At 47.0% G+C, this 24528-nt stretch overlaps 2 protein-coding genes across 5 annotated transcripts in view; both read right to left on the bottom strand.

Annotated features, from left to right (window-relative positions):
- Positions 1 to 15741, bottom strand: part of PRPSAP2 (phosphoribosyl pyrophosphate synthetase associated protein 2) — a 39566-nt gene extending 23825 nt beyond the window's left edge. The window contains exon 1 of one of the 4 annotated variants that reach the window (XM_067534185.1): positions 15660 to 15741. The gene's annotated coding sequence lies outside the window, so the exon portion shown is untranslated. Of the gene's footprint in view, positions 1 to 1209; positions 1777 to 8343; positions 8433 to 8579; positions 8795 to 15659 lie in introns of those variants that run through there. The other 3 variants (XM_067534183.1, XM_067534186.1, XM_067534184.1) reach the window with 3 other exon arrangements.
- A 6073-nt stretch (positions 15742 to 21814) lies between these two features.
- On the bottom strand, positions 21815 to 24340 carry LOC137144141 (chemerin-like receptor 1). Its single transcript, XM_067534303.1, has 2 exons — positions 24219 to 24340; positions 21815 to 23042 (listed from the first exon to the last, which is right to left on the bottom strand). The coding sequence occupies exon 2, from the start codon at positions 22976 to 22978 to the stop codon at positions 22001 to 22003; it is 978 nt and encodes a 325-aa protein (XP_067390404.1). The 5' UTR covers positions 22979 to 23042; positions 24219 to 24340; the 3' UTR covers positions 21815 to 22000.
- Positions 24341 to 24528: the final 188 nt, after the last annotated feature.

Raw genomic sequence — 24528 nt, 5'->3', positions numbered from 1 at the left:
AATTTCTTTTTTTCCTGGAGAAGACGTACTTAAGTCTTTGGCTAAAAGTTGGATTAAATGGGCACTGCAGCCATATGTTATTAAGGAGCATCCTTCCATTTTTTCTTCTAAGTATCTTCTCATCTTTGCCACGTTTGCAGCATTGTCTGTGACAAAACTGCGCACGTGACAGTTGAATTTTTGTTCACAGTTTATTACAGCTTTCACTACCACTTCTTTTAAATATTCTGTTGTGTGGGCATTTCCCAATTTATCTATGGTTTCTGAAAGATATGCGACCCAACTTCTGTTGTCACATTGGCACATATTACTGGATCATTGTGTACATTGCTCCACCCATCAAGGTTTAAACTGGCAAATTTCCGCTCAGTATTTCTTGCACACTGTTCAAGTTCCTTCTCATACACGGTATCTAGCAACCTTCCACCAGTCTGCTCTACCAGGTGGAGTGTAGCCTGATCGTAAGAACTCAACCATGTCAATGAAGTGCTTATTGTTAATGCGAAAAGGAGAATTAGTGGCATAAATGAACTGAGCAATCTTTTCATCTATGGTGTCTTGTTGGTATTTGCTGGTCCTTACTACAAACCCATCCATGGTGGTGGTTTTACTGTATGATTGAAATTTGCTTGCTACTGATACTTTGTTATCTGAAATACATTTAGTTGCAGCACTGCTGCTAAAAGTACCAGCAAGGATGCAGATCCAATTCCAAATTACCAAAAAAAAGCTAAGACTGACTGCATTTAGAGTGCACTTAATTTTGGAGTAAACCCCATAGAACTGACTGGCACTTCAGTTTTTTTGAGAAAACAAGTATAGGATGGGGTTCCCATGGGAAAGCTGTTATGCTGAAGTAAAATAGGGAATAGACTTATGGCATCACCATTATGGTCTCTGGCCATGATATTTCAAAATAAGAGGCATGTATTATGTAAAATAAAATAAGAAAATGACATCCAGTGGCAACTGACAACTCCAGATTTTTCTTATTGCAGCTTTCTGTACCGTATACTTGGGTGATAAATTCTAAACCTAGTTAACTAATTAAACAAGCCATAAAGATTAGCTAAACTAAACTTTTTTTTCTAGCAACATCCAACATAGCCAACAGATTGGGAATTCACTTGTTAAATCATACTTATACTAAAAGACAGAGAGAGTTTTGAAGAATGATCCATTGCAAAGTGAATTATTTAAGTTACTAACCAGTTGATCCATTGTTCTTCAGACATATCCACATCTTCATCCAAATCATTTTCTCCCAATAAGCAGTTTTCATTATGATGTTTCATTCTTGCAACTAGGCCCTGCATATCCTTCTTGCACTGCTTACACTTGACACGTTTTCCTTTTATATCCAGGGAAGGAATTTCTTCAAAATATTCCCAGATAGAGTCTCTCTTGCATCCAGAAGCCATGACAGTTTTTCTGTGGCAAAAGTGTGGGGGAATATAGGAAGCTGTGTGTGTACTGAATGTCTTCCCTTTTTCTTTCCAGTCCACTCCACAGTTCCCTTCTACTCTGTCTCCATCCTTTGTCTCTCTGTCTTTAAGACAGTGTCTTAACTAACTGCTCTGCCTTGCTTAGCCCAGCTCCACCACCATAGAAACACAGAACAACAATCCTATCCAGCCTGTCTTTCTTTGCATATGTGACTTTCGTCTGCTAAGACACAAACTGAAACAGAAACTGAAAGCCCAGAACTTTCATGAAACAAGAGATGATAGTTAGGCTGGACAGACTAGAGCCATTAATTCATTTTTATGAGACTGTAAGTGTAGGTTTAGCATGTTTGTGATGATATTTAATTATAACTGTTATTTTTAAATGAGAGAGAAATTTAGTATTTTATTGAAGATTTTAAAAAAATTAAAAAATGAATTAAAAAAAATCAGATTTTTTTTTTTTTTTTTTAAATCACTGATTTTTATCCAACGCTTTCAATCCTTGCCCTCCGCTCAGGCTATCAAGGAAAACTATCAGTGTGTGACTGACAGACACTTTAATACGGATGACTCCAGGGTTATGGATTTCCAAAGGAAGGCTCAACTACAGCCTTTTTTAACCCAAGCAGCTGGCAGCTCTTCGAGGCAGTTGGTCAATACTTTTCAATATGAAGATGGCTCCATTCATTAACTAGTGTCTTATCCATAACTCCCAGACGTTCACTGATGATCAACAATTTACAGCCATTCACAATGGTGATCAAGAGCCACATACAAAACCGATCACACTGAAATGCAGTCTGAGGGGACCTGCCTCATACGAGATGCTTCTTGCTCCAAGTTCATAATTTAAAGTGTTTATCCTGGGGTATTACATGGTAGCATCATAGTTTGGGGGTTCTCTAGAAAAGTTAGCTTAAAAATAATAATGCTTAATATTTGTGCAGTGCTTTTCAAACCTTGGTCCTGTTCTATGTTGTTATCCACTTTTCATAGATGGGGAAACCCGGGCAGATAATTTAAGAGATTTTCCCCAAAGTGATGAGTTCATGGCTTCCAATTTAGTGTTCAGATCAGAACACATCTCACTTTTTAGTAAGACAGGGACATTTTCATGAATGATTTTGAAGCTCTAGTTTTCCAGGTCAATGAAGGGGTATACTGCAGAGGTAAAAAGTGGACTACAGTAGGGGAGGAAGTGATAAGTATATGGATAATGTAAGCTCCAAGATGGCAAATCTGGGGGATAACATTGACATAGTCATCCTGAAACAGATGCTGGGGTTACCGCCAACTCACTATGCAAAATGAGGAGTACAGACACAGCTTCGAAAAAAAGTTAGTTACTAACCTTCCATAACCACTGTTCTTCGAGATGTGTTGTTCATGTCCTTTCCAATGTATGTGTGCAAGTGCTGCATGCACCGCTACCAGAAAGATTTTCCCCTTCTGGTATCCGTTGGGTTGGCTCTAGTGTCCCTTGGAGTTGTGCCCTCATAGCACCGGTATATAGTGTCCTGCTGACCCTCCTCCCCCTCAGTTCCTTCCTGCCGACTAACTCTGACAGAGGGGCAGAAGGGGGACTTTGGAATGAACATGAGCAACACATCTAGAAGAACAGTTAAGAAAGGTTAGTAAGTTTTTTCTTTGAATGCTTGTTCATGTCCATCCCAACATAAGTGACTCCCAAGTAGGTGCAGGAAGAGAATTTAGAGTTCATTGACAAGCTGACTGTAGTACCATTCTGTCAAATGTGGCATTGTCTCTGGCTTGCTAAGTGATGGTATAGTGCGATGTGAAGGTGTGGTTTGAAGACCATATTGCAGCTCTACAGATGTCCCGGTCTAGGACCTGTGCCAGGAATGCCGCTGAGGATGCTTGTGCCCTTGTGGAATGTGTTGTCAGGGCTGGAGCAGGGACTTTTGCCAGGTCATAGCATGTGCAGATACAGGACGATCCATGATGAGATTCTTTGGGCTGAGACTGGAAGGCCTTTCGTCGTCTTTGTGGCATTAGCAGACAGGAGTTGAGAAGCCAAAACAATTTAGTCCTTTCTATGTAGAAAGCAAGTGCATGCCCGATGTCTAGGGAGTGAAGTCTCTGCTATTGGCTGTTGACATGTGGCTTTGGATAAAACACTGGAAGGAATATGTCCTGGTTGTATGGAACTGTAAGACCACCTTTGGGAGGAAGACTGGATGAGGATGCAGCTGGACCCTGTCCTTGAAGAATACCAGTATGGGGGCTCTGAAGCGAGGACCCTAATCTCCAAGACCCTTCTGGCCAAAATAATGATGACCAAGACAGCCACCTTCCAGCACAAGTAGAGAAGAGAACACATCACCAGGGGCTCGAATGGGGGATCCAAGAGCCTTAACAAGACCAGATTGAGATCCCAGGTTGGGATTGGTTGGCCTATTTGAGGATACAATCTATCCAGGACTTTGAGAAAACAGCTGGAGATTGAGTTTGCGAAAACAGATCGGTCGTTAACCCATGGGTGGAATGCCGAAATTGCAGCTAGGTGGACTCTGACTGATGACACCGATAGCCCTTGTTGTTTTAGGTATAATAAGTAGTTCAGGATGAATGGTACTGATGCCTGCATGGATGAAACACCTTTCTGCACAGACCAGATTGAGGACCTCTTCCACTTTGCCAGGTACATCGCTCTAGTGGATGGTTTTCTACTCCCTAGAAAGACCTCTTTAACAGATCTAGAGCATATTAACTCTAAGGAGTTCATCCATGGAGTTTCCAGGCCATGGGATGCAGGGACTCGAGGTTTGGATGACATAGACGGCCGTGGTCCTGGGAGAGCAGATCTGGGACTGATTACGGTTTCCACCAAAAGGTCCAGAAGGGTGGTGAACCAATGTTGATGTGGCCAGGCTGGGGCTTTCAGAATAATGGAAGTTCCTTCCTTTCTGACCTTCAGCAGAACTTTGTGTAACAGTGGAATGGGAGGGAATGCATAAAAAAGATGGTCCTCTAAAGAGAGAGAAAGAATGCATCTGTAAGCGAGCCTGAGCTGTGGTTCAGGAAGGAGCAAAACTGCAGACGTTTCCTGTTATGTCTTGTTGTGAACAAGTCTATGAGGGGAACTCCCCACCTTTGGAAAATGCTTTTCACAATATCTGGGCGAATGGACCGCTCATGACTGAAGAAGGAAATGCTGAAGCAATCTGCTAGTTTGTTCTGTGTTCTCAGAAGATTGGAAGCTTCAAGAGGGATTGACTGGGTTATGCAAAATTTCCACAAGTGGACAGCTTCCTGGAAAAGGGGAGAGGAGTGTGCTCCACCCTATCTGTTTATACAGAATATCTCTGTTGTATTGTCTGTAAGGACCAACACATATTTGCCCTCCAGGTGGGTTTGGAAAGTTTGGCAGGCAAGCCATACAGTTTTGAGCTCTCTGACATTGAGGTATAGTGAGAGCTCCTCCTGGGACCAGAAGCCCTGGGTTCTGAGCCCCCCAATATAAGCCCCCCAACCCAGGACCAATGCATCTATAACTAGAGACATTGATGGATGTGGCCTTGAAAATGGGATACCTGCGGTATGAAGTCTTAGTGACTTTAAGGTGGTCCTCAAATCCTTCAAGCTACAGAGCTTGGAGTCTGTCTGCTCTGAGACTACAGATGTGCCCTCAAAAGAAAGGTCCTAAATTCTTTGCTGCACGTCATACGGAAGGCCCGAGGCCTGCAGCCATAAACTCCTCCTCATTGCCATGGCCAAAGCCATGGTTTGTGCCACTGAGTCTGCCACATCCAGTGCCGCTTGCAGGGATGCTTTTGCCACTGACTAGTCTTCCTCAACTAGAACCAAAAATTCAGCCCTAGACTCTTGAAGCAACAATTCCTTACATTTTGTTATAGCCCCCGAGGAATTGAAGTCACAGCAGCCGAGGAGCGCCTGCTGGTTTGAAATTCGAAGCTGGAGACCCCCTGTGGAGTATATCTTTCTGCCAAACAGATCCAGCTTCTTGGCATCCGTGGCCTTGGGGGTGGGCCCTTGCTGCCCCTGCCTCTCTTTCATTTGCTGCTGATACTACTAGCTACCCAAGAGGAGGATGAGTGTATAGGCATTCAAACCCTTTTGAGGGCACAAATATTTCCTCTCAATCCTCTTTGCCATGGATTGCAAGGAGGCTGGAGTCTGCCACAGGGCCTTAACGGGCTCCAAGATGATGCTGATCAAAGGCAAGGCCACTCGTGATAGGCCCAAAATGGCCAAGATGTCCATCAGGGCATAGAAGGTTTCAGATATTTCCTCCACTGGGATCCCCAGGTTCTGGGCCACTCTCCTTAGCAGCTCCTGGTGAACCCTATGATCATCCTGGATGAGCGCAATTGAAGTCCCGCTACTGCCTCATCAGGGGATGAAGAGGAGGATGCTAATGCCCTGTTCCTATCCTTCAGCACCAAAGGGATCCTCAAGTTCAGTACTGGGTGCAGTGCTGGATCCTCAAGTTCAATATCAGGTCCTGGCTGCTGTATTGAGGGAGGGGGTGGAGAAGCTCTGCTTTCTGATGTCACAGAGTACAACCTCCTCAATTGAGACCCTTGGGCCTGACGGAAAGCCCAGGAATTCCAAAAGGGCCATTGTGCCGGCATCTGCCACTGCACTGGCCAGGCCAGAGGTGGGAAAACCTGGCCCATATCTGCCCTCGAGTACCAGTGGTCAGACTGGTGTCAGCTCCTACAAAAGGTGTAGGATGAAAGCTCTGAATCCGAAGGTGAGGATTCACTCCCCAGTGACCCCAGGAGAACAGTGCCGGACAGTACTGGAAAGTGATGCCGGAAGGGGGATGACCGGTGAGACGACATAATTGCTGATTTTCCCTTTGATGGCACCAGATGTATCGGTGCCATAGACGCTGTCATCTCTGATGCCCGTTCTCGCCTGGTAGTGGGGAAGGGTAGTACCGTGAGAGAAAGCAGCTCTCTTGCTGCTTCATACCCCTCCGGCATAGATGGGAGCACCAACGCTGTTCTTTTACGGCTCTCCCTCAGAAGAGTTCAAAGGTACTGGAGCAACAGTCTCCTATCCAGTGTGGAGTCAACGGTATCATGCTGGTCGCTGCTGAGCCCAAGTAGCCCAGCACAGGTCTTGCTCTGCTGGGTTCCTTGTGACCAGCAGGCTTTGGTGTTGGGGAACATCCCCAGTCCGCTTTCTGCTGCTTCTTGCGTGGTACCAGAGATTGAGATCAGTGCTGAGCATCCCCATGCGTAGAACTCATCTGCACCAGAGAGCTCTGGTGCTGAGAGTCCTGAGCCATGGACAAGGAATCCTTCCTCGGTACCAGAGTATCTCTCATGGAAGCCGGTGTGCTCCACACTGAGATGGAGGTGCTTGGTGCCATGTTGGCCTGACTTGGCTCTGAGTGGAGATGAAGAGCTGCCTCCATAAAGATGAACTTGACTCTTTGGTCCTGTCCCTTCTGAGTGCAGAGCCTAAACCCTTTTACAAATCCTGCAGTGTTCCCACAGAAGAGACTCCCCCAGACACTTAAGTCAAGACAAATACGGATTGCTAATAGGCATGGGCTTGTGGCAAGCCCCGTGAAGCTTAAACCCTGGAGACTGAAGCATACCCCAGTTCCGGGGAAGGGGGAACAACCCTGATAAGCGGGGTCCTACTCTATCACTATTTAACTAACAATAAGACTATAACTATTAACTACTGTTTTTAACTATTTACAGGAAAAAGAGAAAGTCCACTGGGGAGAGTACTTGCGCAAGCGCAAGGACGACCAGAAGTTCCATCAACCATCATGGCGGTAAGAAGGAACTGAAGGGGTGAAGGGTCAGAAGGGCCCTATATAGCAGCGCTAAGAGGATGCAACTCCAGGGGGCACCAAAGCCAACCCGAAGGATATCACCAAGGGAAAAACCTTCTGCTGGCAGGCAGTGCATGCAACACATGCACACTTACACGGGAATGGACATGGGCAAGCACACGAAGAAGAACAAGTGCGTGTCTAATGGCTTGCTCCGGACTGACCTTCAAAGTATGGATCACGTTTGAGAAAAGAACATTTACTCCAGGATGTTTTCCCAGTACCATCAAACCATGCCTCCTCCCCAGAATCCCCAATTCCTATTGTGTTGCTTTGGCTATGAAGTCACACACCACAACGGCCAGTCAGGTACATAAGGATAATAACATTGTTGGATTGAATCCCAGTGAGAACTGTCCCCAAGTCATCACAGATCCTAGGCCACTAGGATTTCAGGGCCCTTTGACAGAAAGAAGGAAACGGGAGACAGAAAACACCCAAATATATCACAGCTTCCAGGGAATAAAAGACATAAGCCATCCACACCAGGTCCCACCCTCCCTGCTCCTCACAGAAAATGATGGATGGAGATGAACTTCCCACTCCCATCTCACCCACCCTGCTGGAGATTAATCCCTCCAGTCTTCCCCCGTCGCAGCTGGAAAATCAAATGCAATATGTATATGATGGTGGAACCCAAAGGTCCCCGTTGGGACGGGGAGCCCATTGTGTACAGACACACACAAGAAACTCTCTGCCCTGGAGGGCTTACAATGTATGTCCTATGCTAGGGAAGGGAAGGGACCTCCCCCACCACAGGAGTCTCCCTTCCCCAGTCTCCAATGCTGGGGGGAACGGGAGGGGGAGAATGGTGATGAACCCATCCCCCACTCGCACCCCTCCTGCCCTGAGATGGGGGGGGGATGGCAATGAACCCATCCCACACCCCACTTTTCCTTGCCCTGAGACTGGGGGGGTGGCAATGAACCCATCCCCCACCCCACTCTTCCTTGCCCTGAGACGGGGGGGGGGGTGGCAATGAACCCATCCCCCACCCTATCCCCCCGCGGGGCTGCAGACTGGCGCTGAGCCGCTCCCCGGGCTGCCCCCCACCTCTCCTCGCCAGGGGGTAGGCGATGGTGGCCCGCCCGCGCCGGGGGCAGAGGAGCCGCCCGCGGCGGGCGATGGGGCGCAGGCTGGCTCGCAGGAGACGGGGCAGAGCCGCCCGAAATCCCGCCGCCGGCGCCCGAGCCGCCCGTCCCAGCGGGAGGACGGAGACGCCAGCCCGGCAGCGAGCGAGCGCGCCCTACGGCTGAGGTGGGCTGAGGCGGGGTGGCCGGGCCCCTTACCTGCCGCTCAGCGCCGCTCCGGCCCCCCCGGCTCCCGGGCGAAGGCGGCCCCAGCCGGCCGGCGGAGCTGGGGGAGGAGACGGGAGGCGGCGGCTTGGCTCAGTCCCTCGCCGTCCGGCTGCAAAATGGCGGAGCCGCGCGAGGGGGAGGGGCAGGGGCAGCCGCGAGGCGCTACTCCCCTCAGCGCCCCCCCCCCGGCTCGTGATGGGGGGGGCACCGCGAGGCGCTACTCCCCTCAGCGCCCCCCCCCCGGCTCGTGATGGGGGGGGCACCGCGAGGCGCTACTCCCCTCAGCGCCCCCCCCGGCTCGTGATGGGGGGGGCACCGCGAGGCGCTACTCCCCTCAGAGCCCCCCCCGGCTCGTGATGGGGGGGGCGCACCGCGCCCCCCCCGGCTCGTGATGGGGGGGGCGCTACTCCCCTCAGAGCCCCCCCCCGCTTATGTTGGGGGGGGCCACCGCGAGGCGCTACTCCCCTCAGCGCACCCCCCCCCCCCGCTTATGTTGGGGGGGGGCACTGGGAGGCGTTACTCCCCTCAGCAGCACCCAACCCCCATATTGGGTGTGGCAGGCAGGAGTATCGCTAGGGGTGGGAGCAGTGACAGACCTGAGTAAATAAGGCTGGGGGTGCAGGTGGCGGGAGGGGGCGATAGCTGAGAGCCCCTGAGCCAGGGCTGCCTGGGCGGGGGGTCATAGGTGGTGTAAATAAAGGGCTGTGGGAGGGGCACAGGTGAGCAGGAGTTGGGGGCTGAGTGGGTGTGGCTGGGGAGCGGGTGGCAGCAGACACAATTGTCAGGAGGTGGATTTGATTGTGCAAGGAGAGCGAGCCGAGGGGAGACCAAAGCTGTGCGTGGTTCGCCACCCTGCACTGTGACGGGGCCCCAGGAATAGCACCTGCTGCCCATACTATTTGTTGTCAGTGGGTGTGTGCTCCCCGTCTTTATGCTGTCCCAGCTCTGCGCAGGTAACCGAGACACCACTGCACCATCGAATCACTCCACACAACCACAACAAAAGCACCTGAGCAGGTTTACTGTGGACAAGCACGGGCACTAGTATCGTATAGACTCTAGAGGATCACTAACACATGTATGCTTGTTACAACGGTATTGGCGCAGTAAACGGCGGGACTTTCTGTTTCGCCCTAGGCCAGACAAAGATGTTTCCTCTGATACACACTTTTATACATTGAGGCAAACAAGTTACACATTACCCCTCTGACGTGTGTAGTTGCCACCTCCTGACATGGTCAGGTACTACCCTTTGACTTGGTAAGATACCACCCATTACCCTATACTGGATGGTTCGATCAAAACATCTTTTATCTATTATTATCAAACATCTATCATCATATTAACAAGATGGGTTAATGTGGGTAGATGAGGTTCTGTGGCCTGCACTGTGCAGGAGGTCAGACTAGATGATCATACTGGTCCCTTCTGACCTTGGAGTCTATAAGATTTCTATCCATTATAGGGTCATTTGAGGAGGTCAGTGAGCCCTTGTTATCTCTGGGGCATTAGGATGCCCTGGTATCTTTCTGGAATGTGCTTGTACCTAGTGCTTCTTTAGAATGTGTGTTTGTTATACCAGTTTGTTAAAACTCGGCCTAGAATCATAGGGTTAGAAGGGACCGCAAAGTTCATCTAGTCCAACTCCCAGATGCAGGATTTGTTGTGTCTAAATCAGTGGTTTTCAACCTTTTTTCATTTGCGGACCCCTAAACATTTCAATGGGAGATGCAGACCTCCTTGGAAATCTTAGAAAGTCTGCAGACCCCCAGGTTGAAAACCGCTGGTCTAAACCATCCAAGACAGGTGGTTACAATTAGGAAGTTTTTCCTGAGATTTATTCTAAATCTGCTGTGCTATAGTTTGAACCCACTGCCTCTTGTCCTGCCCTCTGTGGCAAGAGAGAATAACTTTTCTCCATCTTTTTATGGCAGCCTTTCAAGTATTTGAAGACTGCTATCAAGTCCCCTCTGAATCTCCTCTTTTCTAAACTAAGCATACCCAGTTCCTTCAGCCTTTGTTCATATGGCTTGCATTCCATGCCTTTGATCATCTGTGTCACTTGCCTCTGGATCCTTTCCAGTTTCTCTACATCGGTGACCAAAATTGGACACAATACTCCAGCTGAGGCCTAACCAGCACCAAGTAGAGCGGTACTATCACCTCCTGTGTCTTGCATGCCATGCCTCTGTTAATGCAACCCAAAATTGCATTTGCTTTTTTTGCAACAGCATCGCATTGCTGACTCATGTTAAGGTTGTGAGCCACCACAACTCCCAGATCCTTCTCAGCAGTGTTGCTGCCAAGCCAGTGATCCCCCATTCTGTATTTGTGCATGTGTTTTTTTTTTCCCTAGGTGTAGCACCTTATATTTGTCTTTCTTGAATTTCATTTTGTCATCTATAGTCCAGTTCTCCAATTTATCAAGATCCCACTGAATTTTAGCTCTATCCTCCAAAGTGTTGGCAACCCCCATCTGCAAATTTGCCTGCCTGATTCGCTATAGCCTTCTGACTTTACGCTGCTCTGGTGACACAAAGAGGATGTAAATCTGACGGATCCAAACCTTAGAAAATATCCCTGGGACAGGGAAAATTTTATTGTGGCATAGGCCGTGTTGAGCAGGCATAACACATTTACGTTACCTGCCTTCACAGTCCCCAGCATAGAGGATATGTAGGAAAGAGATTGTGGCTGGAGCAGTGCTGTGCTCTGGCCATTCTCAGCTGCAAGAATAGTCCTTTGAGGCCTTGATATGCCTCCGAATATGTGAAAGCTCAAAATGTTGTAAAGTCACCTTCCTCCCCTCCCCCCAGTCTCTTTTAGTCACTTGTAAACAACATCAGACACAACTGCAGTTAATTTTGAGGCCCTTAGGACTCCCTGCATTCTTTATCGGACACTGGCTGGAAAGGTAGTGGAAATCCTCAGCTGTTTGCAGAAAGAGGCAGAGTCAGCCACGGTCTTTAAAGCTCTATGTTTATCACAGCCACAATTTCAATGATTTTCAATGTTTTATTTTTTCATAAAAAGTCCTGGTCTTTATCGTTCTTCACAGCCTGCAAATCAGTAAGACTCCACCATGAGTTTTCACACATTTGGATTTGTATCATACTGTAGTATAAGGGACTTTTTAAAATGGTTTTCAGTTATTAAATGGTTTTAAACTTTGTATTGTAAAATGATGGATACTTTTTTTTCCAGTTTCCCATGACAAACAATGTAAATTATAATGTGTGCCACAATTTTGGCTTTTTTTTTTTTTAAAACCAAAGTTATGATTTGTGCAACTTTTGCCATGACAAGCAGCCAGCCTCTATTCATCATGTGGCTGCATAGATCGTTACATTGGAGTGAGACCTTGGGTGCCTAAGCAGATACTCCTATCAGTCCCTCCTGCCCAGCCATCAGAGAGCCTAACATGAAAGGGGAAGGGAAGCCATGTGATATCCAATGCCTTCTATCAGGCAAGTGGTCCTGCATTCAGTTTCATATCATCTTTAAATTATGGTTTTCACTAATATGAGCTGGATTATTCATTTTAGGCCTGAATATAGTACTTATCACTCTAGTGTCTCATGATTGCTCATTTTCCTTAGATTCCATAAGCTTTGCTTATATTTAAAACTTCCTTCTTTCCATCAACCAGTTTATCATCTCTCTTCAAATTCTGATAAAACTGAACTGAGCTTACTGATCCATTTAGCCTGTGGCCACAGAACAGATACCAGATGGGAAGGAGTTATTTTTTCCTTCCACATGTTCATGCAGAACTAAAGCATGTATTTCTACTGTGTAAACAAAAGAAGTTACATACTGGTGGACCTGATTCACCATTCATTTGCACACGTTTTATATTCAAATAACTCCATTTATTTCTGTGGAGTTACCTCTTATTAACACTGGTAAGTGAAAGGAAAAAATCAAGCCCTGTAAATGTATTTCTCTTTAAGCTGACAGGTGTTTCCCAAGCTCACTGAGCCCTCCATTTTAACTATTTTTCAGCTGCTTGGGTTGATTCCCTCTCTGGAGCAGCACTGATTTTCCCCCTAACAGGAGCATCCATTGTATCACCCTCACTTCTAATTAGCAGGGCAGGTCCGAAATTTATTTCAGAAGTGACAGCAATAAAACATTTTGGTGCACTTGGTCATTAATGCAATTAGCAATCTTCCTTAGAAACATTGAGCTACCGTAGGACACCCAGAATCTGCTGATTGAGGGTCTGATCTGGACTGAATTGCCCGAGATCCCTGACATTATTATTACAGGTCCAAGCAAAGAGAGCAGCATGGTCTTACCACGGGACTGGGAACCAAGAACATCTGACTTCCGATCCCTGCTCTGACACTAACTGCTTTCTGTGACTTTAGGCAAGTCACTTAACCTCTCTATGCCTCCATTTGCAAATCTGTAAAATGGGAATAATTAACTCCCAGGGGACAGGAGAATTAGTTAATTTTACAATGCGCTATACAAGTGCTAAGAATTATTTTTAAAAACTGTGCCAAAAGGTTTAGGCATAAGCATTGTTCTTTTTGCATTTGTATTTTTTAAAATATAATCATTCAGTTAACAGTCATTTGAATGCCTTAGCTGGGACTCAGCTCTAGGAGTGTAAGCCTACTACAGTTCATACTGACTGAAAATATTCCTTTTGGCAGTTGCGATAGAGTTAGTGCCCACTGGGGTCTCTGTTGGATTCTTGGTTGCAGTAATATGCACCAGAATGGGGGATTCTACTAATTGGTTAAGTCTGCTCTAGAATCTGGCCACAACATAGACACAACAGTTCTCCTCTAACACCTGTCACCTAGTCCAATACTTCCCTCTCCCCTGGCTATCATCACTCAACTGGCTTCAATCCAGCAAAGCTCAGCTACATGTTTTTAAATGGGAAGTTTAAGCTTGTTTCTTAAGCAATCTTTCTGATTATGATTGTTAGCAAGAAGGGAACACTAGGGAACCAGAGATGTACTCAGATATTATGGTGATGGAGCCATATAAATAGGATTAGTCTTCCCCTATAATTAGAGTTCAACAATGCATAAACACAGCCTCCATTACAATGCACGGTCTCCTAGAGCCTGCAGGAGTGGTCTGCGTTGCTGATACCTTCCCATGGATGGTGGTTTTCAAAAACCAACATCTGTTGCTGTGAGCCTCTATCAGCCTCTCCCACTTCAGGGCCTTGGGAGTAATGGACAAGAAGAGCTGTTTCCAAGTCAGCATAGTGTAAAAGAGGGACAGTAGCCAGCAAAGGAGGCAGAACATACTGATAAAGCTATAAATACTGTTACCAGTCTAAGGGAGAGAATAGCCATTGGTGCAATTTCCTCCTCCCCTCCCCATACTTGAAAACATTGTGGGAAACGGCATTCCCCACATTAGTGAACCAGCCTGTTGTCCAGAATCCTAGCAGCAGGGAAAAGGTCTTATCTATGCTATGTTAAGCATCATGTAAACACTGTATAAATATTTCAACAGCAACTACAGCCTTATGGTGACTTAATAGCCTAAGAGAAATAGGCACTTTAGCTATTTGTTACAGTCTAGTTTCTTCTGAGCTGTGTGGCTTTTAACTGATAACATGCCTTTCAATCATTCTGTTTTCCTCTTTGCAAGAGTTTTCGGCTTCAGAATTAGTCTGAACTGATTTACAGATTTGCCTTGTAAGCAGGAGTTAAAATGTCAGCCTATGTTATGAGCATCGGGCTATCCCCCTGCTCCCATCAGGTTTCAAATGTTGAGATATGAGGGGCTTGATAGAAACAGATCACTGTGCATGCACACATACACACACACAAGTTTGAGTCTCACATCTGGAGTAAGAGTTAGGAGGGAGAAAAGATGTCTAGTAAGTGTGGCCTTAAAAGTAGAACCTTTAGTGGCACCATCTGTTTCCCTCAGCACTGACTGGTATTTCACCAGCTCGGCCTGTTAGAGAGTCCTGTCATTTTGCAAAATTTAAGTAACATTCATTCAACTTGCTGCTTTACAGACCCTTTTTGCACTCACACATTTACAAAAAAGGAAGTTCCCTTGGGCAGATGCACTGTAGTCATCACAGTTTAGAACAGGGAACTTGAAACGCCAAGTACAAGTGGTCAAACACCCAGTTATCACTGAGCACTTAATTTGAGTCATGCAGTGCCTTACATTCACTGTTTCACCAAACTGGCTGCTGTCCCACCTTAGAGGGTTATGGTCAGTGTTGTGCTCTGCATAGGCATTGGGGTCAGTAGCCGTAGCATTTTCTTTCATAGTAGTGGGTATAGAACAGGCTGTAATTACTGATGGCTCCACTAATGCAGAACAGGTTTTTATTTCAACATACATTTATACAGAGGCACGACATTCACACAACACAGAAAAAAAAAATCTGTTCATAGCATATGTAGTTGCACAGAGGCAGGGTGGGGAAATCAGAGCAGCATTTACTGTACATCTGGCTCCAGGATGGCTCAGAGCAACCTGGAGGATCACATTACTGACTGCACTTCCCTGATCCTTATCGGAGCAGACTGCTCCCTGGCTAGTGGGTGCTGTTGCACACCACGTATGCTTTGGCCTCACCTCTGAGCCAGCAGACCACACTTCCTTGGGCAAGGATGCAATGGCAGGGTAAATAGACCCCTTCCCTGCTGCTTTTGAGCACTGGGTGGGAATCCTACCCTTCTGCTGCACAAAAAGGCTGTGGGTCCCTTCCCATTTGTTAGCTTAGCACAGGCCAAGGTATGCCCCTAAGATTGTTGGGACAAGGTCAGCAATAGTGTTAGTATCCTATGTTATGTAAACAGAGTCAGCACTCCTACTAACTAGTCCTTCTCTGGCCTGCCTCATCATCACATCGACGACCACATCTCACTCGTGACAGGAAACTGCCTTTCCCACAGTGCTATAGCCCACATTTCCTGCCAAATCAGCAGGCTCTAAACTATGCTTCCCTTTCAGCTATTCTCATCCTCTGATCTCCGGCATACTATACTTTGCTTGAACAAAGAGCTGGGCTACCCAACCCGTCCATTTCTCAGCCCAGCAAAGGGACATATATTTAAAAAATTTACTTACCAGGAAAGTCTCATAGGAGGCATCTGCTCTCCAGGGGGGGGTTGTTAGGTTTTACAAGAAGTTCTCCATGTCTGAGTCACGAAGCAGCTTGAATTTCCTCCTCTATCACATTGCTTCCCTTCTCCTTCCCTTCACTAGTCCTTCCTCCTCCTCCATGACATTCAGTCCAAGCACCTTGTTCTCACCTTCAAGGCTCTGCATAACTCCTCCCCTGCTTTCATCTCTGCTCTCAGTTCCTCTTACACCCTCTCTGGCTTCCTCTTACCTGTTCTGTGTCCCCATTTACTCTTAGCTTCATTCCTTTCATGGGTAGCTTCCCAATCTCATGAGGGAAATGCCCCCTCCGCTCCAAACCCGCTTTACTCCATGGCCTCCTATGCTAGTCTTCTCACTGATGTCTCTGACGCTCACGCCTGCACAGTAGTATCATCTATCAGCTTTGTCAGAGCTAGATTATAAGACCTTTGGGGCAAGGACCCTGATTTAAGAGGTGTCGAGCATCACATAACGTTTCTGTCACTGTAATACCATGACATAAATAATAACCAACTGATACAATGAACATGTTTCACACTACAATTTAGACCAGGCCTTAGTTTATTGGAAATGCCATCACACCCTTCTCTGAGGTCCTGTCCTCATTATAGAAACAGCCCTGCCAGGAGGCCCCCTTTCACTACAGTTATCCCCCATCATGGTTAAAATATTTTACAGTGTATGATGCCAGGCCTAAAAATGCTAGAGCCCTGCTCCATCTAAGATTTTAGCATTGCTTAGGAAAACTATTAGGCTTTCCTGCAGTGCCCATTGTAGCTGGGTTTTAACTAGGTCAGGACATAACCATATTGTAAATGGACTCTCCCTGCAGTGCTTTTTTGCAACCCAGGTCCAATATCTACACTCACCCTACCTGAGTCTATAGCCTGGCTTTGTAACAACATCCTCCAGGTCGACACTGGCCAATGAACAGTGTTGTTACCCTGCCCCCAAGAACTACACGTAGACATGGCTCTGGTTAATATAATTCCTGCTCTAGGATACACAAGGTTTGGGGCTTTTCTGTCTAGTGGCTTACCATATGCATCTGAATCTACAGCGAACTCTCCAGCAAGAGTCATCCGCCAAGCCCTACAGCTATTGCCCTCCCCAGCTACTTTTAACACTATATTTGCCTTAACCAGTTCACCAAACACTAATGGCCTTGCTAGACCCACCCACCCTCTCTGCTGCTAATCTATACTAAAGTGCCTTGCCTATTAAACTCTCATTTGTTCTCCCTGTCCTCTGCTGATGCTTGTCCCTCAGACCATTCCTAGCTGTGCTACTTGCTTCTACTACACAGGCTCTTTTTATCAATATGAGCTGTGCTTTCATAGGCTTACCCAGGGAGCTGCCTCTTCACAGAACCAATCAGGTTTTCACATCAGTTGGGGCAGCAGATTTAACATATTTCTCAACTACTGCACTGCAATCAGTGGTAGAACAAACTCTCAGTCCTTTCTGAGAACACCCCCCCCACACACACACACACCCCGATTAAATTTAAAAACACCTTGAAAGTACAACTGCATCAGGGGGACAGGAGGGGTAGCCATTGCCTGGACTCACTTGTCACCTTTGAAAGATTTTTATAGTTTTGGTGACTATTTTATGCTTTTTTCGTAATTCACCTTTTCAGATAGGAGAGTTACAACTAAAGTGGATATGGAAGAAAACCACTAGGTCGCCCTTTAGTTACAAATGAGGGATGCGGTGATAGTGAGAGAGTCTGGTATGAGGGAACTCAGTATGTTGGAAGATTTATGATCTTGATGTCACTGAGGTTTTTGGTGGTGAAAGGGCTATGGGATCCGACTCTTTATGGCAGCACCATTTCTGCCTCCAGAGTGTTCATTAACAGAGCCATGACTATGAGCATTCAATTACTTTTATTACAAAAGCTTCAGTGCCCTTCCTGTGTGTGGCATTTTGCAGCACAAACAATATTGTTTTGGCATGTGTCACCAGGTGGCGCTGTTACAGAGTCTTCCAAGTTCTTTTTCTTAGCATGCACAACCAAACGTTCAATCCTGGGAAGCCGTGTTGTTAGCTTTGGCCATGCCCAGTTCTGCATTGAAGGTTGTTTCTGGAGAAGTAGCTGAGCAAGCAGCAGGACAGTTTGATCTCTGCCTTGGAATCTGATTTGAGTCAGTTCTTAAGGCAGAGTTGTTCTGAGAATCTGGCACTTTGGATGGCTGAGATTCCTGGAAAAGGGGACTGCCTGCTGTGTTGTTTGACCACCTCTGTTCCAAGACTGGGGTTTGTGTGCAAATGACACAAGTTACACTTAGAATATAGCCAGGCATCACTGAGTTCTTCTCCACGGGGAGGCCAACCTGCAAGGCTCCAGACAGCAGCTGCTGTTCAGCAGAGGGGCCACACTGGTGTCAGAATAGGACACTGGTATCAGAAGAAGAGGCAGCATATAATAAGCTGGGAAGGGGACATGTGGGTGCTCAGTGCCTGTTAACAATCAGACCATGGCACTGGAGCACACAGGGAGGCCTAAAAGGAGGCATCAAGTTCTAGGTGGGATGAGGTCTGTAAGGAGGGATGCATGGGCAGAGGACAGAGTGAGTGGGGGTTAATGAGGGCAAAGGAAAATGACCCACTTCCTTTCTTGCCATCAAGTGGGGACATGGGACTGGTAGTTAGAATTCCAGGGTTCTATTTCTGACTCTGTCTGACCTTGGAGCATTAAACCTTTCTGTGCCTCCGTTTATCCCTACGATCTTAGTCTGCCATAGGCACTATAGAAAACCCTAACACCGTAGCATCTAAGTGCCTGAGGGTAATAACTCCTACCTTACAGGGGTATTGTGTGACTTGATTTACTATCATTTGTACACTGTTTGGAGAGGCACTAGTTCTTCCCTTCTAGGCACTGCTGCATTAAAAGTAATAATAATAACGAAGCATCACGGCACCCCTGAGACGGGCTGCAGGGATGTATCATCTCCATTTTATGAGTATGGAAACTGAGGCACAGAGCCGTTGAGTCCAACATTTTCATATTTGAGCAACAAAGGTAGGCACCTGAATCAGTAGCCTGATTTTCAAAGGCACTGGGCACCTGCTAGTCCCACTAACATTAATATGAATCGAGGCAACTAATTTTCGGTACCCATGATTGAACAGTTTGGCCTAAGTCATTTTTTTTAAGTCACACAGGAAGTTGGAATCTGTGGTTCATTAAAATGCTTTGTGCCACTCCATGGGACAAAAGGCTATTGTGTGGGTACCCATCGCCCTGTTGCCTAAATGTCTCCTGAAGGATGCTCACTTTTATGCTGGAGACTGGGTCAGTGCCCAGAGAAGACATGGGATTGGGGCCTCCTCCCTCTGGATTTCTCCAAACATTGTCTTAGCTAGTCTAGAGAATCTGGATCAGAGAGCCAATGTCAGAGCTGGGATCAGAAGACCTAGTCCTGGGCTGTGATAGCCACTCCTCTCGAGGAACTACAGGGACTTCGCAAACAAGAACAAAGCAGGGAAGTCACGTGCTGGTCTGAAAAACCTTGACACTGCAATTCACCTCTAAGAGTAAGTAAATATCCCCTCAGCCGCATGCTGCCAAACAAACATTGCACTTGTCTGGTACAGTCTGATCTGGATAACAGTCAGCAATTTCTGGCAAAGGTCAACTCTCTGTGGACCCAGCCCTGCAAGTGCTTACCAACCTGCTTGGCTTTAAGCATGTGAAAAGTCCAACGGACTTCAATGGGGACCGTTCCCACTGAGTTCAGCGGAATTACTCAGATGCTTAAAATTAAGCACCTGTGTTGGTAACTGCAGATCAACGTCTCCATTAGTTCTATTACATATTGCATGGTCCAATGGACCCATACTGGAGCCCCTGCTTATGCGTGACAGCTCTCACGCCATGCAGCCACACAATGTGTTCATCTGTATGCAAACCATACCAACAAGTGGGGAGAGCAGAGCAGATCTCATTTATGTTCTCAGTTGGGCTTTTCTTCTCACTTGGATTAAAAGATTTGTACTGAACACTGGGTTTTCCAAAACTGCGAAGGTGAAGGGAAAGGCAGTGGAGGACAAGTTACACGAGGACAGAGGAGAGAATGACAACCTTCTATAACAGCATCTCACTTTATCCTGAAATCTTTCTTGACGATAGAGGTTTTCTCTTCTAAAAAATAAACCTGTTCAAAGACTGATCGCTCCTGCTGAACAAAAACCAAAGCCCTCATCCTGAGCGACTTACAGGCTGATGCTCCAGCAGATAGAGGCGGGAGGCGTAAGTAGGGTATTATTTCTTCATTTCTCAACCACCTAGGTTTCAAATGTATCAAAAGCACTGAGATCTACTTGCAAGCTAGAACCCCAGTCTTGCAGTTGGATCCAGCTGCACAGATCCCTGAGCCCACGTTAGTGCCCCATTTACTTCAGTAACAGTGAGTTTTGCCACTAACTCCAGTGGTCTCTGAATTGTGGATGTTTACGCTGTTTTGGTCAGTTGTCCCATTGCTAAAGGTGAACTTGCAGAGTCAGTTTTGATCATCAAGTACTTCCACAAGAGGATTTTAGCACATGGTGACAGTCATTAGATCCACAGGCTGTGTGTTTTAAAATGTTTTTATTGCTTTTTAACATTCATTATGTGAAAGGACAAACCACCAGATCTCAGCTATTTGAGAGACAGTAACATGTCTAACATTGACAGCTGTCAGTCAGAAAGAATGTATTTTCTATCAAACTCGAGTAACAGGGCCCAGCTATTATTAGTCCATCTTCCGGTATATATGAAGAGGAAAATTATATAGTTTTACTTCCTGATCCTGCAAAAACACATTATTTTACTCACAAGAGTAGTCCCATTAACCCAAAAGGGATTACTCATGGGAGTAAAGTTATACTGTTATTACACCCATTGAAGTCAAGGGAAGCCTTTCTGCTGACTTCAGCACACTTTGGATCATGCCCATACACAATAGCATTAACGAGGAGAAGGACAGAATGTGAAGAGGATCAATAATCCTTTGGGATCCACCGTTTTGCTGAACAGGTTATTTTCTCCTAAACCTCTTGTTCACGAGGAGTAGTGCATCAGATGATCATAAATGACATGAAAAAGGATCTTTGCATCTGCTGTTCTAACTTATTTGTTATCAGGATTTATCAAAATAGCCTCTCCTTTTCTCCTCTGGATTTTCCCCTGAGAGAGGGAATGTGTGTGGGGCAGTAGCAATACACCCTGTTGCCACATAGTGGTGCCCAAGCGTTTTGGGATCTCTGAGCAGTTTGCAGCAAACTTGGCACAGTTCTCACAGCTGCACTCGAGCCACCCGACTGAAGTCAGGTGAAGTCAATAAGGCGACCCAGCTGTAAATACAAGTGAGGTTTGGCCCTGGGTGTGTTGCATCAGAATCCACAAGGTGACCCTTGAGGCTATGCTGGATAAAAGCCAGTTTTAAAATGAGTCACTGTGGAGAGGACCCTAGCGTTTCTTTATGGGGAATCTTAGTCAATAAGGAAGGTGCTGGGAGACCTGTCAGTGGATCAACAAAGTAACGTAGTACACAAGGCATTAGGTCTAAAGGGTTGGCTCTTCAGGTCCTGGAAGTTTATATAGAAGGTGAGCAATGCTGAACTGATTATTGTCAGGTCTGACTGCTGGTAAAGGGAACCTGAAATGGCATCTTTTTCTTTTAAGGATGGGTATTGCCAAACACATTTTGCTAAGCAAATATTGGCTTTTTTCAAAGAGAATGTGCAATGGATAATCAGCGAGGCAGGGCAATAAAACAGACAAGCTTTATCTATAAATAACGGGCCAAGTGCGGACTGTGTGTAAGGTCCACATTGTCTGCCATGGAATTCTCTGGGCCACATTCAGCAATGTTTCCAGTTAAAAAAATGAGCAGAAGTGGCAAAAACAGAGTAACTTGCACTGATAGGGTTTTCCGTAGGCGTGTAAAAATTAGTGTAACTCACACACTGAAGGAAATGAAAAAGGGGCAAATAGCAGGAAAAGCAACCAATAGGAGAGTGTAAAGTGTATGTGGCAAGGAGTCGCTACTTTAACAATCCTCCGTCAGTTGCTTTCCATTCTACAGCCCCACTCCATCCAGCTGTTTCACCTCCTTGGTGTGTAAGTCACACTGGGTTTTGCCCATCCAAATTAGAGCAAATCATGCTTTTTTACCACCCAGAGCCCATTTCTGCCTTTAGCGACAAAAATACAACCCTGATTGAAAGCCAGGGAAACTGCACAGGTGTGACAGAGGACAGAACTGGGCTTCCTGTAACTTACCATTGAAATTTGGGCCATTAGCTACTGATTAAACCACTGGGAGCTCTGCCTCAGAGGTGGCTCTGGATTTTCTCTTGCTGGCCAGGGTGGTCAGGATGGAGTCCTCATTGAAGGCCCCCTCAAAGGCTGAAAGGATGGACTGTCGGAACTTCTTGAAGTCCTGCCCCACAAAGACATAGAGGATGGGGTTGATACAGCTGTTGAAGAAGGCAAGGCTGGAAACCAAGGGGATCCCTATGTAAAGGGCCATTTTCAGCTCATGATTGGAAGAGTTTTTAGACATTTCCAGCAAGCAAAAGACATGGTATGGGAAATAGCAGAGGAAAAATGACACTGTGACAGCGACGATGATCCTGAAAGGTTTGGTGGACCTGGCTAGATGGCTCCTTTTCATCCTGATGGCAATGATGCTGTAGCAGATGAGGATCACAGCGAAGGGGATGAGAAACCCACATAAGAATCTGGTTACGATCATAGCTTTGTGCCTTACTCGCCACAGCCTACGTGTTGCCTCAGCTTTATAGTCGTCGGACAGGGCAAAGTTATTGTAACAGCTGGTGACATTCTTAGAATTAGTAGCCGTGTCTCGGAAAACAAGATAGGGAGAGCTGATGATGAAGGCTAGGACCCATGTCACCAGGGCAATGTTGGAAGCCAACTTTGGTGTCCGGTGGTTCCGAGACCACACAGGGCAGATGACCGAAATGCACCGGTCCATGCTGATCACCGTTAGGAGGAAGACGCTAGCAAACATGTTGAGGAAGGCAATGGTGCTGTTCAACTTGCACAGGAGCTTCCCAAATGGCCAGTGAAAGCCCAAAGCAGTGTAGGCGATGCTGAAGGGCAGAAAAAAGGTGAAGATGAAATCAGCAACAGCCAGATTTAGAAACCATACGGCATTTACTGACTTCTTCATCTTGAAGCCAGCAATCCAGATGACAAGGCCATTTCCTGTCACCCCCAGCAGACATGCGATGCTATAGACCACCATGGAAAGGATATGCATGCTTCTTTGGAGGCTCGAGTAGTAATCTTTGGATACAGTGGTGTTCTCATGCTGAGCGATGGAGCTAGTCAAGAACAGCAAAGAGGAGGAGACGTTCTCCATCAGTATCTGTGATCTGGTACTCAATTAAAAGTTGGGGGGGGGGCACTGACCGCTGCCTTGTGCCTCTCACCGCTTCTCTGCTTTCAGCTTCTGAGTGCAGTGAGCCCCTGGGCTTATTTGTCAAGAAACTTTTGAGACAGTGAGTGTCTGAGAGAGTGATTCAGGTTAGCTTGCTTGGTCTTTCCGTAGCCTGAGCTCATGGGGAATTCACTGGGCATCATTCATTCCAATGTCTTGTTCCTCATTTACAGGGAGTAGAATTTAACCCATTGGTATCTCTGGCAATATCCTGTACCAAGATGTTGCCCTAAGCAATCACTCTGGCTGGCAGGGTGAAAAAAGAAGTCCCAAAGGTGCAGCTGTGAAAACGTGGCAAGTGACCCCAACCCCATCCCCGAGTGGAAGCGGTAATGCTTGGGACATGCAGCTCAATTCACTATTGTATTGGGATCCAAAGTCAAAGAGAATTGCCCAAGTGGATCATAAAGGGATGGATGCCTTACATCTGAGGTGGATACAAACTGCCCAGAATGAGGTTTCACCTTGTATTCGGGGGTTAAGCCTCAGTGTCCATTTACCATCAGTGTCTATTCTTGACCCAGGATAAAATAGCCCCGCAGCTTCCCATCTCTCCACATCAGGGGCCGTTTTTCCTTTTGGCTCTTGGATTGTTCCTGAGACCCAGAGGGAACCTACCCTCACTGCTTGCGATGCAAGTCTCCCATCTCGCTCCCTCCTCTGCAGGCTGGATGCCATGCAGACGCAGGAGCCTGCAGGAGCTCTGGAGGCACCCTTCTCGCATTCATTCATTAAAAAAATATCACATCCTTAATGTTGTGTGACCGATGCCCTCTTGGCTACCACACTGGGAACAGAAACCGCGACCTGCACAGCTACAAAAGGTGCGGCCTGAGCTACAGAGCAAAGATTGCACCTGAGCTGCGCAGTGCTGGTGCCAGCCCATTGGGGACCCTAGGCAGGAATATTTCCAACCCCCCCCCCGAGCACACACACACACACACACACACACACACTAATAATGGATTGCTTAGTCTGTTTATGCCTAGCACCAGCTCTGGCTGCACTGACTCTTCTGTGGATTGGCACTGGGGGGGGTGAAGCCCTAGAACACACTCACCAGCGGGTCACGGGTGCATTAAGGCAGGTGCCTGCTGGGGGGCCGGGAAGCACGTGTGAGGAGCCTGGGAGTACAAGCCCTGCGTGCCAGGAAGGCTCCCCGAGGACACGAGCTCTCCCTCCGCAGCTCCGTGCCCACCCCCAGGCTCTGTCTGCAGGGGTCGATTCCCTTCTCCCCCCGGCAGAGCACGGGCGAGCCCCGGGCCATGCTCCCCACCCGCTGGGCATCGGGCCCCCGCTTCCTCCCGCCACCCCCCACCCGGCTCAGGCCAGGGGCGGCCCAGAGAGCGGCCGGCGGCCCGCAAGCGAAC

Source organism: Emydura macquarii, unplaced genomic scaffold (assembly GCF_026122565.2).
Source record: "Emydura macquarii macquarii isolate MOO-44397 ecotype Brisbane River unplaced genomic scaffold, CSIRO-AGI_Emac_v2 contig_3390, whole genome shotgun sequence".
Taxonomy (NCBI): Eukaryota; Metazoa; Chordata; order Testudines; family Chelidae; genus Emydura; species Emydura macquarii.
This window is presented reverse-complemented; position numbering and strand designations above follow the sequence as displayed.